At 42.4% G+C, this 18743-nt stretch overlaps 1 protein-coding gene across 1 annotated transcript; it reads left to right on the top strand.

Annotated features, from left to right (window-relative positions):
• LOC135512932 (zinc finger protein 502-like) lies at positions 1–17549 on the top strand. The gene is made up of 6 exons (XM_064935462.1): positions 1–64; positions 12249–12337; positions 12472–12675; positions 12753–12986; positions 13238–13352; positions 16024–17549. Exons 2-6 carry the CDS (start codon positions 12278–12280, stop codon positions 16740–16742), a joined length of 1332 nt encoding a protein of 443 aa, XP_064791534.1. The 5' UTR covers positions 1–64; positions 12249–12277; the 3' UTR covers positions 16743–17549.
• Positions 17550–18743: the final 1194 nt, after the last annotated feature.

Below are 18743 nucleotides of genomic sequence, written 5' to 3'. Positions count from 1 at the left end.
AACCACAATAATATTCCACGACCCTCCGATACTCCTGTTAAGCATCCATGTAACCAACCGAAAGGTAAATATGTTTTATGTATTTATCTAAACATATGAGCTTTATAATATTGTCATTTGATGACAAGTTGGGTGTGTAGCTAACTATTCAAACCATCTGTTTGCCAGCTATAACTAATCTAGCTAGTTAGCATAGGGCAATTCAATTTACTAGTGCTTAACCAAAGATGGTGCTCGTACCTTATAACAAAGAGTGTAGCTATAACGTTACGTGTTTGAAAACTGGAGGTATAAAACCCCATAAAGACCGACATGTGAAGTTTATAAGAGCATATTGGGTGTCAAATGAAAGCAAACAGTGTCTCTCTGTGTGTGGTCCTTCATAATAAAATGTAGCTGGGATATCTTGGTAAATCTATCCCTCTTAGGACATTTCGAATACAACACATCCACTTGATGGCTTTTGTCTATGAAGAGGGTCTCTGATTGGCAGGAGAGGGACATACAGTTGTGTGTCCTTTCTCAAATGCAGTTTTGAATGGGGAATCAATTGATATCATCTTGATACTAGTAGTTCTGGAATAAAAATGGATTCCATTGTATGGAATACAATTCCATCCTTCATTCCACTCATGTATTATTCACAGATTGTCACCATGCCACTGACAAATTATGAAAAGCAAAGGAGAAGGAGTATTATGAGGAGGTAAAGTAGAAACATAAAAATTAATATATGTTTGAGAAAATCACAGGCTAAAAGCCCAAGAAAATAGATTTATTGTGTTGAGTTTTATTAATTACCCTTTCAGATGTCCATACAAATTGCTAAGTTATTACCTTGATGAGAGCATAAATGACCTATTTCTTCCTTTTTGTACCTATTCAGGCTACATCATCATGAATAGAATTACATTAAAATCCATAAATTTGGGGCCTCCCGGGTGGCGCAGTGGTCTAAGGCTGTGCCACCAGAAACTCTGGGTTCGAGCCCAGGCTCTGTCGCAGCCGGCCACGACCGGGAGGTCCATGGGGCGACGCACAATTGGCCTAGCGTCGTCCGGGTTAGGGAGGGTTTGGCCGGTAGGGATATCCTTGTCTCATTGCGCACTAGCGACTCCTGTGGCGGGCCGGGTGCAGTGCACGCTGACCAGTTCGCTAGTTGTATGGTGTTTCCTCCGGCACATTGGTGCGGCTGGCTTCCGTTAATTAAGAAGCAGTGCGGCTTGATTGGGTTGTGTTTCGGAGGACGCATGGCTCTCGACCTTCTTCTCTCCTGAGCCCGTACGGGAGTTGGAGCGATGAGACAAGACAGTAACTACTAACAATTGGATACCATGAAAAAGGTGGTAAAAAAAAATCCATAAGTATCCATCACTGTGTAGTACAACTCAGGTACCCAGGATGTCATTCTGTTACCAGTGTTAATCCACTTCACTTAATGTAGTTTGATAATCAAACATTTTTTTCAAACTAAAGTTGGCTTTAAAGCAGACTGCCCATTCTTTCTGCAGATATCTTTGAATCAGAGCAGATATTTATTGAAGCCCATTCCCGCCACCGCAAATTAATAAAATGTTGAGATATAATGTCAAACATTTTAAAATACTAAATCTAACTCAAAAGTTTGAGATAGTTGACCATTCTTATAGGATATGTTTCTTAATTTGTAACATTGTGTGGGAATTCCACAGATGTCCCCACAGGTCCCAGAGTGGTGGGCGGGGGGGCTGTTTTCCTGGGGCCCAGAGTTTTTCAGGATCTGGTAGGCTAACCTAACAAGGTAAAAGTCTGGACCCTAGTTGTAGGGTATGACATAGTAATAAATACACTGTAAAACGGTTTTAAATGGGCTATGGTGGACCAGATTTAAAATATATATATATACACACACACACACACAATAACTGCGATTGGGCATTACAACTAACAGGGCTCTGAGCTTGATTTATGCAGGTTTACATTTCACATTGCTTTTGGGTTGTAATCATATTTTAATGCTTGCATGAATATCACGCTGAATATATGTTCATGTCATTGTCACCAATCAACTGCATTACACTAAGAAATAATTCAAATGTAGATGCTAACGAATGCTAACCATAAGTTAATGTATCCGATGGTTAGCTAGCATGCTCGCAGTTACTGCTACGTCCTAAATAAGTGTTTGCAGCAATAACAGCTCAATTTAATCTAAGCAACTGTCTTTAACAACAGTCCTAACAACATGTAGGGCTTTTAGAACATAACATGTATTAGAAAATGTACAGGCAAATCACTAGTCTCTCATGATTGAAGCCTGTATCATTGTTGCTAATATTAGCAATGCTAGCTAGCTAAGTAGCTAACCCAGCTGCTGCATCTGAAATAGTGTTTTCAACAATAACAGCCAAATACAGCCTAAGCGACTGTCCAAGCAACCATCCAACAACACTGTAGGCCTACTGGAACAGTAGGCAACATGCAACAATTTCAAAGATTTTACTGAGTTACAGTTCATATAAAGAAATAAAATAAAATGTTATTTGTCACACGGGGCAAATACAACCTTGTACAGTGAAATGCTTACTTACAAGCCCTTAACCAACAATGCAGTCTTAAGAAAGATACCTAAAAAAGAAGAGCAGTGGCTTCTTCACTGGGAATGTGATGAAAGAAATAAAAGCTGAAATATATATTTTTCTCTACTATTATTCTGACCTAAGACAGGGAATTTTTATTAAGATTAAATGTAAGGAATTGTGAAAACTGAGTTTAAATGTGTTTGGCTAAGGTGTATGTAAACTTCCTACTTCAACTGTACACCACACCTAATCATTGAAGTGTTTTTCTTTATTTTTTACTATATTCTACGTTGTAAAGTAATTGTGAAGACATCAAAACTGAAATAACAGGTATGGTATCATTTAGTAACCAAAAAAGTGTTTAAAATATCAAAATGTATTTTATATTTGAGATTCTTCAAATAGCCACCCTTTGCCTTGATGACAGCTTTGCACAGTCTTGGCATGCTCTCAACCAGCTTCATAAGGTAGTCACCTGGAATGTATTTCCATTAACAGGTGTGCCTTCTTAAAAGTTAATTTGTGGAATTTCATTCCTTCTTAATGTGTTTGAGCCAATCAGTTGTGTTGTGACAAGGTTGGGGGGTGGTATACAGAAGATAGCCCTATTTGGTAAAAGACCAAGTCCTTTTTATGGCAAGAACAGATCAAATAAGCAAAGAGAAACGACAGTCCATCATTACTTTAAGACATGAAGGTCAGGAGGGGACTGAGCAGCAGGGGACTGAGCACGCACCCCTGAGGGGCCCCCGTGTTGAGGATCAGAGTAGTGTGTTGTTACCTACCCTTACCACCTGGGGGCGCCCCGTCAGGAAGTCCAGGATCCAGTTGCAGAGGGATGTGTTTAGTCCCAGAGTCCTTAGCTTATTGATGAGCTTTGAGAGCACTATGGTGTTGAACGCTGAGTTGTAATCAGTGAATAGCATTCTCACGTAGGTGTTCCTTTTGTCCAGGTGGGAAAGGGCAGTGCTGGAGTGCAATAGAGATGGCATCTTCGGTGGATCTGTTGGGGCGGTATACATATTGGAGTGGGTCTAGGTTTTCTGAGATAATGGTATTGATGTGATCTATGACCAGACTTTCAAAGCACTTCATGGCTACAGAGGGTGGGTGCTACGGGTTGGTAGTCATTTAGGCAGGTTACCTTAGTGTTCTCGGGCACAGGGACTATGGTGGTCTGCTTAAAACATGTTGGTATTACAGACTCGGACAGGGAGAGGTTGAAAATGTCAGTGAAGACACTTGCCAGTTGGTCAGCGCATGCTCGCAGTACACGTCCTGGTAATCCATCTGGCCCTGTGGCCTTGTGAATGTTGGCTTGTCTAAAGATCTTATGCACATCGACTGCGGAGAGCGAGATCACACAATCTTCCGGAGCAGCTGGTGCTCTCATGCATGTTTCAGTGTTATTTGCCACGAAGTGACATTAGAAGTAGTTTAGCTCGTCTGGAAGGCTTGTGTCACTTGGCAGCTCTCGGCTGTGCTTCCCTTTGTAGTAGAGGCCGACCGATTATGAATTTTCACCACCAATACCGATTTATTGGAGGACCAAAAACAGCAGATGACGATTAATCGTCCCAATTATATATTTGTAATAATGTCAATTACAACAATACTGAATTAACACTTATTTTAACTTAATATAATACATCAATAAAATCAATTTAGCCTCAAATAAAAAATGAAACATGTTCAATTTGGTTTAAATAATGCAAAAACAAAGTGTTGGAGAAGAAAGTAAAAGTGCAATATGTGCCATGTAAGAATGCTAACGTTTAAGTTCCTTGCTCAGAACATATGAAAGCTGGTGGTTCCTTTTAACATGAGTCTTCAATATTCCCAGGTAAGAAGTTTTAGGTTTAGTTATTATAGGAATTATAGGACTATTTCTCTCTATACCATTTGTATTTCATATACCTTTGACTATTGGATGTTCTTATAGGCACTTTAGTATTGCCAGTGTAACAGTATAGCTTCCGTCCCTCTCCTCGCCCCTACCTGGCTCGAACCAGGAACACATCGACAACAGCCACCCTCGAAGCAGCGTTACCCATGCAGAGCAAGGGAAACAAATACTCCAAGTCTCAGAGTGAGTGACGTTTGAAACGCTATTAGTGCGCACCCTGCTAACTAGCTAACCATTTCACATCGGTTACACCAGCCTGATCTCGGGAGTTGATAGGCTTGAAGTCATAAACAGCGCAATGCTTGAAGCATTGCGATGAGCTGCTGGCAAAACGCACAACAGTGCTGTTTGAATGAATGCTTACGACCATGCTGGTGCCTACCATCGTACAGTCAGACTGCTCTATCAAATTACAGACTTAATTATAACATAATAACACACAGAAATACAAGCCTTAGGTCAATATGGCCGAGTCCGGAAACTATCATCTCGAAAACAAAACGTTTATTCTTTCAGTGAAATACCATTCCATATTTTATCTAACGGGTGGCATCCATAAGTCTCAATATTCCTGTTACATTGCACAACCTTCAATATTATGTCATAATTACGTAAAATTCTGGCAAATTAGTTTGCAACGAGCCAGGCGGACCAAACTGTTGCATATACCCTGACTCTGCGTGCAATGAATGCAAGAGAAGTGACACAATTTCACCTGGTTAATATTGCCTGCTAACCTGGATTTCTTTTAGCTAAATATGCAGGTAAAAAAATATATACTTCTGTGTATTGATTTTAAGAAAGGCATTGATGTTCATGGTTAGGTACACGTTGGAGCAATGACAGTCCTTTTTCGCGAATGCGCACCGCATCGATTTATATGCAACGCAGGACACGCTAGATAAACTAGTTTTTATTTATTTATTTTTATTTCACCTTTATTTAACCAGGTAGGCTAGTTGAGAACAAGTTCTCATTTACAACTGCGACCTGGCCAAGAGAAAGCATAGCAGTGTGACAGACAACACAGAGTTACACATGAAGTAAACAATTAACAAGTCAATAACACAGTAGAAAAAAGGGGAGTCTATATACAATGTGTGCAAAAGGCATGAGGAGGTAGGCGAATAATTACAATATTGCAGATTAACACTGGATTGATAAATGGTCATGTAGAGATATTGGTGTGCAAAAGAGCAGAAAAGTAAATAAATAAAAACTGTGGGGATGAGGTAGGTGAAAATGGGTGGGCTATTTACCAATAGATTATGTACAGCTGCAGTGATCGGTTAGCTGCTCAGATAGCTGATGTTTGAAGTTGGTGAGGGAGATAAAGGTCTCCAACTTCAGCGATTTTTGCAATTCGTTCCAGTCACAGGCAGCAGAGAACTGGAAAGAAAGGCGGCCGAATGAGGTGTTGGCTTTAGGGATGATCAGTGAGATACACCTGCTGGAGCGCGTGCTACGGATGGGTGTTGCCATCGTGACCAGTGAACTGAGATAAGGCGGAGCTTTACCTAGCATGGCCTTGTAGACGACCTGGAGCCAGTGGGTCTTGCGACGAATATGTAGCGAGGGCCAGCCGACTAGAGCATACAAGTCGCAGTGGTGGGTAGTATAAGGTGCTTTAGTGACAAAACGGATGGCACTGTGATAAACTGCATCCAGTTTGCTGAGAAGAGTGTTGGAAGCAATTTTGTAGATGACATCGCCAAAGTCGAGGATCGGTAGGATAGTCAGTTTTACTAGGGTAAGCTTGGCAGCGTGAGTGAAGGAGGCTTTGTTACGGAATAGAAAGCCGACTCTTGATTTGATTTTCGATTGGAGATGTTTGATATGGGTCTGGAAGGAGAGTTTGCAGTCTAGCCAGACACCTAGGTACTTATAGGTATCCACATATTCAAGGTCGGAACCATCCAGTGTGGTGATGCTAGTCGGGCAAGCGGGTGCAGGCAGCGATCGGTTGAAAAGCATGCATTTGGTTTTACTAGCGTTTAAGAGCAGTTGGAGGCCACAGAAGGAGTGTTGTATGGCATTGAAGCTCGTTTGGAGGTTAGATAGCACAGTGTCCAATGACGGGCCGAAAGTATATAGAATGGTGTCGTCTGCGTAGAGGTGGATCAGGGAATCGCCCGCAGCAAGAGCAACATCATTGATATATACAGAGAAAAGAGTCGGCCCGAGAATTGAACCCTGTGGCACCCCCATAGAGACTGCCAGAGGACCGGACAGCATGCCCTCCGATTTGACACACTGAACTCTGTCTGCAAAGTAATTGGTGAACCAGGCAAGGCAGTCATCCGAAAAACCGAGGCTACTGAGTCTGCCGATAAGAATATGGTGATTGACAGAGTCGAAAGCCTTGGCAAGGTCGATGAAGACGGCTGCACAGTACTGTCTTTTATCGATGGCGGTTATGATGTCGTTTAGTACCTTGAGAGTGGCTGAGGTGCACCCGTGACCGGCTCGGAAACCAGATTGCATAGCAGAGAAGGTACGGTGGGATTCGAGATGGTCAGTGACCTGTTTGTTGACTTGGCTTTCGAAGACCTTAGATAGGCAAGGCAGAATGGATATAGGTCTGTAACAGTTTGGGTCCAGGGTGTCTCCCCTTTGAAGAGGGGGATGACTGCGGCAGCTTTCCAATCCTTGGGGATCTCAGACGATATGAAAGAGAGGTTGAACAGGCTGGTAATAGGGGTTGCGACAATGGCGGCGGATAGTTTCAGAAATAGAGGGTCCAGATTGTCAAGCCCAGCTGATTTATACGGGTCCAGGTTTTGCAGCTCTTTCAGAACATCTGCTATCTGGATTTGGGTAAAGGAGAACCTGGAGAGGCTTGGGCGAGGAGCTGCGGGGGGGCCGGAGCTGTTGGTCGAGGTTGGAGTAGCCAGGCGGAAGGCAAGGCCAGCCGTTGAGAAATGCTTGTTGAAGTTTTCAATAATCATGGATTTGTCGGTGGTGACCGTGTTCCCTAGCCTCAGTGCAGTGGGCAGCTGGGAGGAGGTGCTCTTGTTCTCCATGGACTTCACAGTGTCCCAGAATTTTGTGGAGTTGGAGTTACAGGATGCAAACTTCTGCCTGAAGAAGCTGGCCTTAGCTTTCCTGACTGACTGCGTGTATTGTTTCCGGACTTCCCTGAACAGTTGCATATCGCGGGGACTATTCGATGCTATTGCAGTCCGCCACAGGATGTTTTTGTGCTGGTCGAGGGCAGTCAGGTCTGGAGTGAACCAAGGGCTATATCTGTTCTTAGTTCTGCATTTTTTGAACGGAGCATGCTTATCTAAAATGGTGAGGAAGTTACTCTTAAAGAATGACCAGGCATCCTCAACTGACGGGATGAGGTCAATGTCCTTCCAGGGTACCCGGGCCAGGTCGATTAGAAAGGCCTGCTCACAGAAGTGTTTTAGGGAGCGTTTGACAGTGATGAGGGGTGGTCGTTTGACTGCGGCTCCGTAGTGGATACAGGCAATGAGGCAGTGGTCGCTGAGATCCTGATTGAAGATAGCGGAGGTGTATTTGGAGGGCAGTTGGTCAGGATGACGTCTATGAGGGTGCCCCTGCTTACAGAGTTAGGGTTGTAATATCATCAACCATGTGTAGTTAACTAGTGATTATGATTGATTGATTGATTGTTTTTTTATAAGTTGCGACGAGCAAACCCGTATCCGGGAGCGTAATCATAGCCTCAAAGCGCATTAGCATAACGCAACTTTTCCTATTCATGAAAATCGCAAATGAAATGAAATAAATATATTCAAACACAAGCTTAGCCTTTTGTTAACTTCTTGCGTCGAGCAATCCCGGATCCGGGATCCTATTTATAGCCTCAAGCTCATTAGCATAACGCAACGTTAACTATTCATGAAAATCGCAAATGAAATGAAATAAATATATTTGCTCTCAAGCTTAGACTTTTGTTAACAACACTGTCATCTCAGATTTTCAAAATATGCTTTTCAACCATAGCTAAACAAGCATTGGTGTAAGAGTATTGATAGCTAGCATAGCAATAAGCCTAGAATTCAGCCAGCAACATTTTCACAAAAACAAGAAAATCATTCAAATAAAATAATTTACCTTTGAAGAACTTCAGATGTTTTCAATGAGGAGACTCTCAGTTAGATAGCAAATGTTCAGTTTTTCAAAAAATATTATTTGTGTAGGACAAATCGCTCCGTTTTGTTCATGTTTGGCTATGAAAAGAACCTGTATCCAGTTATAGCCTCAAGCTCATTAGCATAATGTAACGTTAACTATTTATGAAAATCGCAAATGAAATGAAATGAATGTGCTAGCTCTCAAGCTTAGCCTTTCCTTAACAACACTGTCATCTCAGATTTTCAAAATATTCTTTTGAACCATAGCAAAACAAGCATTTGTGTAAGAGTATTGATAGCTAGTGTAGCATTTAGCGTAGCATTTAGCGGGCAACATTTGCACAAAAAACAGAAAAGGATTCAAATAAAATCATTTACCTTTGAAGAACTTCGGATGTTTTCAATGAGGAGATCTCAGTTACATAGCAAATCTTCAGTTTTTCCTGAAAGATTCTTTGTGTAGGAGATATCGCTCCGTTTTGTACATCACGTTTGGGTACCAAAAAAACCTGAAAATTCAGTCATCAAAACGGCGAACTGTTTTCCAAATTAACTCCATAATATCGACTGAAACACGGCAAACGCTGTTTAGAATCAATCCTCAAGGTGTTTTTCACATATCTCTTCATTGATATATCGTTCGTGGATGTCTATTTTCTCCTCTGAATCGCTTGGAAAAAGACGTGCAGTTGAAGATGACGCACCAATTTCGACGGAGGACACCGGGCGGACACCTGGCAAATGTAGTCTCTTATGGTCAATCTTCCAATGATATGCCTACAAATACGTCACAATGCTGCAGACACCTTGGGGAAACGATAGATCGGGCAGGCTCATTCCTTGCGCATTCTCAGCCATATAAGGAGACAATGAAGAACAGAGCCTCAAAAATCCTGCTCATTTCCTGGTTGAAGTTTCATCTTGGTTTCGCCTGTAGCATCAGTTCTGGGGCACTCACAGACAATATCTTTGCAGTTTTGGAAACGTCAGTGTTCTCTTTCCAAAGCTGTCAATTATATGCATAGTCGAGCATCTTTTTGTGACAAAATATTGCGCTTAAAACGGGCACTTTTTTTACCCAATAATGAAATAGCGCCCCCATAGATGTAAGAGGTTAACAACGCTGTCATCTCAGATTTTCAAAATATGCGTTACAGCCAACGCTAGACAAGCATTTGTGTAAGTTTGTTATGGCATAATGCTATGCTAGGCTCTGCTGGCAGCAGGCAACATTTTCACGAAAATAAGAAAAGCAACCAAATTAAATCATTTACCTTTGAAGAACTTCGGATGCTTTCACTCAGGAGACTCCCAGTTAGATAGCAAATGTTCCTTTTTTCCAAAAATATTATTTTTGTAGGCGAAAAAGCTCCCGTTTCTTCACCATGCTTGGCTGAGAAATCGACCGAAAAATGCTATAAACTATAACGCCAAACTTTTTTCAAAATGATCTACTTAATATCGACAGAAACACGGCAAACGTTGTTTAGGATCCATCCTCAAGGTGTTTTTAACAAATATATTCGGTAATATATCCGTCGAGGCAGTTGGTTTCTCATAAGAAGCGATTGGAAAAATGGCTACCTCAGTATTTTATGCAAGGTTTTCTGCGGGAGACACCATGTGACCACATGCCATATATGGTCGCTTACAGCCATTCTTCAAGGGAAATGCCTAAAAAGACATCACAATGCTGTAGACACCTTGGGGAAAACGTGGAAAACGTAAGCTCATTCGTAGCTCATTCACAGCCATATAAGGAGTCATTGGCATGAGGCGGTTTCAAAAAATGTGGATTTTTATCTGGGTTTTGCCTGTAACATCAGTTCTGTGGCACTCACAGACAATATCTTTGCAGTTTTGGAAACGTCAGAGTGTCTTCTTTCCAAAGCTGTCACTTTTATGCATAGTCGAGCATCTTTTCGTGACAAAATATCTTGTTTAAAACGGGAACGTTTTTCATCCAAAAATTAAAATAGCGCCCCCTAAATCCAACTGGTTAATGCTAGCTAGCAACTTACCTTGACTTCTTACTGCATTCGTGTAACAGGCAGGCTCCTCATGAGGCAGGTAGTTAGAGCGTTGGACTAGTTAACCGTAAGGTTGCAAGAATGAATCCCTGAGCTGACAAGGTAAAAATCTGTCATTCTGCCACTGAACAAGGCAGTTAACCCTCCGTTCCTAGGCCGTCATTGAAAATAAGAATGTGTTCTTAACTGACTTGCCCAGTTAAATAAATAAAAAATCAGACAAATCAGAATGCCGATTTTCTGATTGTTATGAAAACTTGAAATCGGCCATAATTAATCGGTCGACCTCGACTTTGTAGTCTGTAATGGTTTGCAAGCCTTGCCACATCCGACGAGTGTCAGAGCCGGTGTAGTACGATTCGATCTTAGTCCTGTATTGATGCTTTGCCTGTTTGATGGTACGTCGGCGGGCATAGCGGGATTTCTTATAAGCATCTCAGTTAGAGTCACACTCCTTGAAAGCGGCGGCTCTACCCTTTAGCTCAGTGCGGATGTTGCCTGTAATCCATGGCTTATGGTTGGGGTATATACGTACAGTCACTGTGGGAGCCAGTGATTGATGTGGTGTACCCCTCAATGCAATCGGAAGAACCCCGGGAACATATTCCAGTCTGTGCTAGCAAAACAGTCCTGAAGTTTAGCATCTGCTTCATCTGACCACTTTTTTATTTATGTAGTCACTGGTGCTTCGTGCTTAAATGTTTTGCTTGTAAGCAGGAGTCAGGAGGATTGAATTATGGTCAGATTTGCCAAATGGAGTGCAAGGGAGAGCTTTGTATGCGTCTCTGTATGTGGAGTTAAGGTGGTCTAGAGTTATTTTCCCTCTGGTTGCACATTCAATATGCTGGTAGAAATGAGGTAAAAACGGATTAAAGTTTCCCTGGAGCGCCACCTCTGGATGAGCGTTTTCCTGTTTGCTTATGGACGTATACAGCTATTTGAGTGTTGTCTTATGAGTTTGGAACCACCAAGTCTCTTCCTATAGCTGTCCGCCCGGCCAAACTGAGGAATCGGGGGAGAAAGGCCTTGATCAAGGAGGTGACCAAGAAACCGATGGTCACTCTGACAGGACTCCGGAGTTCCTCTGTTGAGATGGGAGAACCTTCCAGAAGGACAACCATTTCTGCAGCACTCCAGCAATCAGGTCTTTATGGTAGAGTTGTCCAGATGGAGACCACTCCCCAGTTAAAGACACATGACTGCCTGCTTGAAACAATATTCTCTGGTCTGATGAAACCAAGATTGAACCCCTAATCCTGGTTTTGCTTTGTCATTATGGTGTATTGTTTGTCGATTGTTGAGGGGGGAAAACAATTGAATCCATTTTAGAATAAGGCTGTAATGTAACAAAATTTGGAAAAAGTCAAGGGGTCTGAATACTTTCCGAATGCATTGTATACTTAGGATATCGCTTTTCAACACTAAAAGTTTTTAAAAAATCGCTGGAGCACATCTTTAAACTTTGCAATTAATTGTTTTTGTTTGACATACATTTCAAAGTGAAAAATCTCAATCTCAGCATAATTCCGTTACTATGGAATTTCCCTTCGCTTACGTCAACATCGGTGCCGTTGTTGACTTTCATATGGGCTTTGTTGAGCCTTTTGATCTTATTTAACATTTGGGTGGTTTGTTTTGTTATTGACAGGTCACGGGTCTGTTCATCATCTACTGAAGATGGATCCAATGGATAAGTATGGGACATATGAAAGCAGTGGTCAACCAGAAGAGCTTTTTGTATGTTAAACCATATTTTATGCATTCTTCAAAGTGAGAAACAATTACATTTTACAATAGCTTAAACAATCGGCTATCCATTAACAAGTTTTATTGGTCAAGTTGAGTTTTTCACCAACCATGGTCTGTTCTAGGATCACTCAGTACATTGGAGTGAGGTTAAAGAGGAGGCTGAAGAATGTCCGATTTCAGCTGTCTCGTTAGGAGTTGAAACATCCCAGGTTTGTCCAAAGGAGGACCCTGATGAACAAGATCCCTCATTTGACACAGTTTCAGACATCTATGGAGTTACAGAGCAAGAGCATGGACATAAAGGCATGACATATCTCAAAGTAAAGGTTTGTATCTACTCAACATTTTGCAAGCCCACTTACAAGCCCAGAGTTGTTGTTAGAATTATGTTTTTTTGTGTCAGGTGCCGCCTTCTCCAGTCCCAGTCAAAGAGGAGTCTAAAGAATGCTCCCATCTGCCAGTAGATGAAGAGGAAGTTGCCTTAATTACAGTGAAGAAAGAAGAGAATGAAGACTGGTTGAAGTCAGAAGATGAGGATGTTGTGAAAGTGTCAGTGCCTTGGGAGCTGTTGGAAACATCACCATCATCATCATGTTCAGATACAGAGGACAGTGAGATGGAAAGTGATAATGTGCAGGTGAGTTCAAGCATGTAATAACGTACTGAGTGAAATACACACTTTGAGATGTTTTGTAGGGTTAGCTTCTTGTAGGGTCAATTTGAAAGTTTCTTCATTCCACAAGTTGTTTTGACTGTTTTGACACCCTACCTATTAAAAGCTGTGTACCCCAATCCACAAACCTAGCTCTTGGGCCAAGTTAGTATTTCCCCAATTCTTGAAGGTAACTGACTTTCTGACTGAACTGAATCCGCTTCTCTGTTTCAAAGGACTGTGAAAACCATGAGAGTGACATTTCACGAGGTTTAATGATTGAAGATTGTAGCAGGATTGATCCAGGGATGACGCCAGATACAGATGTGAAAGCTAATGCTGTCGATTTCAGTGAGTACCATTGGTGGGGTGGGTTGCAGTTGTGGTGTAGATATAGCTGCGGGAAGTAGTCTGGGGGTGGGGGTGCTGTGATTGTTTTGAAGTGGGGGGGCGCAGATTTTTTGGGGGCCAATGCTGAAGACGTCTATATCAGGGGTTCCCAAAAATGTTCAATCAAGGCCACCCTTTCAGCATTGGGGAACATCCTTTTACATCAACCTAAAACCCCAAACATCAAGCAATGCAAATGTAGAAGCACGGTGGCTAGGAAAAACTCCCTAGAAAGGCAAGAACCTAGGAAGATGCCTAGAGAGGAACCAGGCTCTGAGGGGTGGTCAGTCCTCTTCTGGGTGTGCCAGGGGGAGATTATAACAGTACATGGCCAATATGTGTAAATGTTCATAGATGACCAGCAGGATCAAATAATAATAATCACAGTGGTTGTAGAGGGTGCAACAGGTCAGCACTTCAGGAGTAAATGTCAGTTGGTTTTTCATAGCCGAGCATTCAGAGACAGCAGGTGCGGTAGAGAGAGACGAAAACAGCGGGTCTTGGACAAGGTAGCACGCCCGGTGAACAGGTCAGGGTTCCATAGACGCAGGCAGAACAGTTGAAACTGGAGCAGCAGCACGACCAGGTGGACTGGGGACAGCAAGGAGATATCAGGCCAGGTAGTCCTGAGGAATGGTCCTAGGGCTCAGGGAGGAGAGGGAGGGAATTAGAGCATACTTAGGATAAGGACACAGGATAAGATATAAGGATAAGATATATAACAGACTGACCCTAGAACCCAGACACAAACTATTGCGGCCCCATCAGACGATACCCCCTGACCCGGCCAACCAGGCAGGATATAACCCCACCCACATTGCCAAAGCACAGCCCCCACACCTCTAGAGTGATATCTTCAAATCACCAACTTACTACCCTGAGACAAGGCTGAGTATAGCCCACAAAGATCTCCCCCATGGTACGAACCCGAGGGGGGCGACAACCCGGACAGGAAGATCATGTCAGTGACTCAACCCACTCAAGTGATGCACCCCTCCTGGAGATGGCATGGAAGAGCACCAGTAAGCCAGTGACTCAGCCCCCATAACAGGGTTAGAGGCAGAGAATCCCAGAGGAGACCGGGGAACCCTCCAGGCATAGACAGCAAGGGTGGTTTGTCACTCCAGTGCCTTTCCGTTCACCTTCACACCCCTGGGCCAGACTACACTCAATCATAGGACCTACTGAAGAGATGAGCCTTCAATAAAGACCTAAAGGTCGAGGCTGAGACTGCTTCTCTCACATGGATAGGCAGACCATTCCATAAAATTGGAGCTATATAGGAGAAAGCCCTGCCTCCAGCTGTTTGCTTACAAATTCTAGGGACAATAAGGAGTCCTGTGTCTTGTGACCGTACAGTATGTGTCTTTTATGTCCAGCATGACCAAATCGGAAAGATAGGTAGGAGCAAGCCCATGTAATCCTTTGTAGGTTATCAGTAAAACCTTGAAATCAGCCCTAGCCTTAACAGGAATCCAGTGTAGAGAGGCTAGCACTGGAGTAATATGATCACATTGTTTGTTTCAAGTCAAGATTCTAGCAGCCGTGTTTAGCACTAACTGAAATGTATTTAATGCTTTATCCTGGTACCCGGAAAATAGAGCATTACAGTAGTCTAATCTAGAAGTGATAAAAGCGTGGATTAACTTTTCTTGTGTCATTTTTGGACAGAAAATTTCAGATGTTTGTAATGTTACGTAGATAGAAAAAAGCTGTCTTTTGAAATAGTCTTGATATGTTCGTCAAAAGAGAGATCGGGGTCCAGAGTAACGCAGAGGTCCTTCACAGTTTTATTTGAGATGACTGTACAACCATCAAGATTAGTTGTCAGATCCAACAGAACATCTCTTTGTTTCTTGGGACCGAGAACTAGCATCTCTGTTTTGTCTGAGTTTAAACGTAAAAGATTTGCCGCCATCCACTTCCGAATGTCTGAATAACAAGCTTCCAGTGAGGCCAATTTTGGGACTTCACCATGGTTCATCGAAATGTACAGCTATGTATCATCCGAATGACATCACCAAGAGGTAAAATATATAGTGAAAACAATAGTGGACCTAAAACAGAACCTTGAGGAACACCGAAACGTACAATTGATTTGTCAGAGGGACAAACCATCCACAGAGACAAACTGATATCTTTCCGCAGAAAAGATCTAAACCAGGCCAGAACTTGTTTGTGTAGAACAATTTGGGTTTCCAATCTCTCCAAAAGAATGTGGTGATCGATGGTGACAATCGCAGTGACCGGGCAACAACTCTTACAACTTCAACTATTGAATCCTGCAAGATAATATTCTTAATTATTTAAACTACCTTTTTTGCCAAAGCAGAGATGCTGAATAGTTGTTTTGCCTGCACTACAAATGTTATTGGTCCGCTAATACTAGTAAAAGGCCCAGTGCACTACTTTTGTGGGGTGGGGTTTTCTTCAAAAAATACGATTTTGTTTGTATTAATATTATTTTTTTTCAGATCTTTTTAAGGGGTTGCTGCAGCACCTTCAGCATCCCTACTTTCGGTGTCTATGGGTATAGAGATAAAATAATGTGTTACATATACAGAACACGTGGCACGTTTCATAGCTCAATAACTATGGTTCTATTTTTGATGTTTTTTTCTCTTTCCTTTAGGTGAATCTAAAGGGGGGTCCTCCTTCTACCCATGCCCCCATTGTACACTTGGTTTCACCATAGAACGTTTTTTCCATGGGCATCTCAAGAGGGCCCACCCTGAAGAGTACATCGCTCTGCTGAAGTCTGGGGAAATAATAGCAACAAAAAAAAAGTGTTCACAGCTGCCCCCAGCCACATGCCCGCAATGTGGCAAGAGCTTCTCCAATAAATATGTTATGGAAAAGCATCAGAGGAGTCACACAGGAGAGAAGCCATATCACTGTGCAGACTGTGGGAAGAGCTACGTCTTTGCTGATTCACTCAAAAAACATAAAAAAAGATGTGGGAAAGGATTCCGAAGACAAACCCAACTGACCAGCCATGAAACGATCCCCACAGGAGAGAGACAATATAAATGCTCTCAGTGTGGAAAAGGATACCGAACACCCGCCAGTCTAAAAGCACACCAGAAAACCCACCCAGGAGAAAAGCCTTATCAGTGCTCTCAGTGTGACAAATGTTTTGTCTTTTCCAGAGACCTTAAGAGACACAGATGGACTCACACTAGTGAGAGACCATATAAATGCTTTGAGTGTGGCAAAGGATTCGTCGAACAAACCCAACTGACTAGCCATGAGCTTATCCACACAGGAGAGAGACCGTATAAATGCTCTCAGTGTGCAAAAGGATACCGAAGACCAGCCCATCTAAAAAGACATAAAATGACCCACACCTAATGATTGCCTCCGGGGCAAGAAGTCATTCTACTGGCTGGAAGATTTGATAACTTGGAACTTTGATATGCCCGTAGAGTATATTAACTCTGGAACTTTGATATTCCTGTAATATACAGTGCCTTGCGAAAGTATTCGGCCCCCTTGAACTTTGCGACCTTTTGCCACATTTCAGGCTTCAAACATAAAGATATAAAAGTGTATTTTTTTGTGAAGAATCAACAACAAGTGGGACACAATCATGAAGTGGAACGACATTTATTGGATATTTCAAACCTTTTTAACAAATCAAAAACTGAACAATTGGGCGTGCAAAATTATTCAGCCCCCTTAAGTTAATACTTTGTAGCGCCACCTTTTGCTGCGATTACAGCTGTAAGTCGCTTGGGGTATGTCTCTATCAGTTTTGCACATCGAGAGACTGAAATTTTTTCCCATTCCTCCTTGCAAAACAGCTCGAGCTCAGTGAGGTTGGATGGAGAGCATTTGTGAACAGCAGTTTTCAGTTCTTTCCACAGATTCTCGATTGGATTCAGGTCTGGACTTTGACTTGGCCATTCTAACACCTGGATATGTTTATTTTTGAACCATTCCATTGTAGATTTTGCTTTATCTTTTGGATCATTGTCTTGTTGGAAGACAAATCTCCGTCCCAGTCTCAGGTCTTTTGCAGACTCCATCAGGTATTCTTCCAGAATGGTCCTGTATTTGGCTCCATCCATCTTCCCATCAATTTTAACCATCTTCCCTGTCCCTGCTGAAGAAAAGCAGGCCCAAACCATGATGCTGCCACCACCATGTTTGACAGTGGGGATGGTGTGTTCACGGTGATGAGCTGTGTTGCTTTTACGCCAAACATAACGTTTTGCATTGTTGCCAAAAAGTTCAATTTTGGTTTCATCTGACCAGAGCACCTTCTTCCACATGTTTGGTGTGTCTCCCAGGTGGCTTGTGGCAAACTTTAAACAACACTTTTTATGGATATCTTTAAGAAATGGCTTTCTTCTTGCCACTCTTCCATAAAGGCCAGATTTGTGCAATATACGACTGATTGTTGTCCTATGGACGGAGTCTCCCACCTCAGCTGTAGATCTCTGCAGTTCATCCAGAGTGATCATGGGCCTCTTGGCTGCATCTCTGATCAGTCTTCTCCTTGTATGAGTTGAAAGTTTAGAGGGACGGCCAGGTCTTGGTAGATTTGCAGTGGTCTGATACTCCTTCCATTTCAATATTATCGCTTGCACAGTGCTCCTTGATGTTTAAAGCTTGGGAAATCTTTTTGTATCCAAATCCGGCTTTAAACTTCTTCACAACAGTATCTCGGACCTGCCTGGTGTGTTCCTTGTTCTTCATGATGCTCTCTGCGCTTTTAACGGACCTCTGAGACTATCACAGTGCAGGTGCATTTATACGGAGACTTGATTACACACAGGTGGATTGTATTTATCATCATTAGTCATTTAGGTCAACATTGGATCATTCAGAGATCCTCACTGAACTTCTGGAGAGAGTTTGCTGCACTGAAAGTAAAGGGGCTGAATAATTTTGCACGCCCATTTTTTCAGTTTTGGATTTGTTAAAAAAGTTTGAAATATCCAATAAATGTCCTTCCACTTCATGATTGTGTCCCACTTGTTGTTGATTCTTCACAAAAAAATACAGTTTTATATCTTTATGTTTGAAGCCTGAAATGTGGCAAAAGGTCGCAAAGTTCAAGGGGGCCGAATACTTTCGCAAGGCACTGTATATGTTATGTAAAGTTCAACAATATATTGAAAAATTTGCTACATCGAAAATTATATATATTCAATATTTATGTTTTAAAATATTTATAAATTAAAAGGTTTGCTGTGTCTGTCAGCGTAGTGTCCAGAACATGGAGGCGCTACCAGGAGACAGGCCAGTACATCAGGAGACGTGGAGGAGGCCGTAGGAGGGCAACAACCCAGCAGCAGGACCGCTACCTCCGCCTTTGTGCAAGGAGGAGCAGGAGGAGCACTGCCA

The sequence above is a fragment of the Oncorhynchus masou genome, chromosome 24 (assembly GCF_036934945.1).
Source record: "Oncorhynchus masou masou isolate Uvic2021 chromosome 24, UVic_Omas_1.1, whole genome shotgun sequence".
In the NCBI taxonomy this organism is placed as follows: domain Eukaryota; kingdom Metazoa; phylum Chordata; class Actinopteri; order Salmoniformes; family Salmonidae; genus Oncorhynchus; species Oncorhynchus masou.
This window is presented reverse-complemented; position numbering and strand designations above follow the sequence as displayed.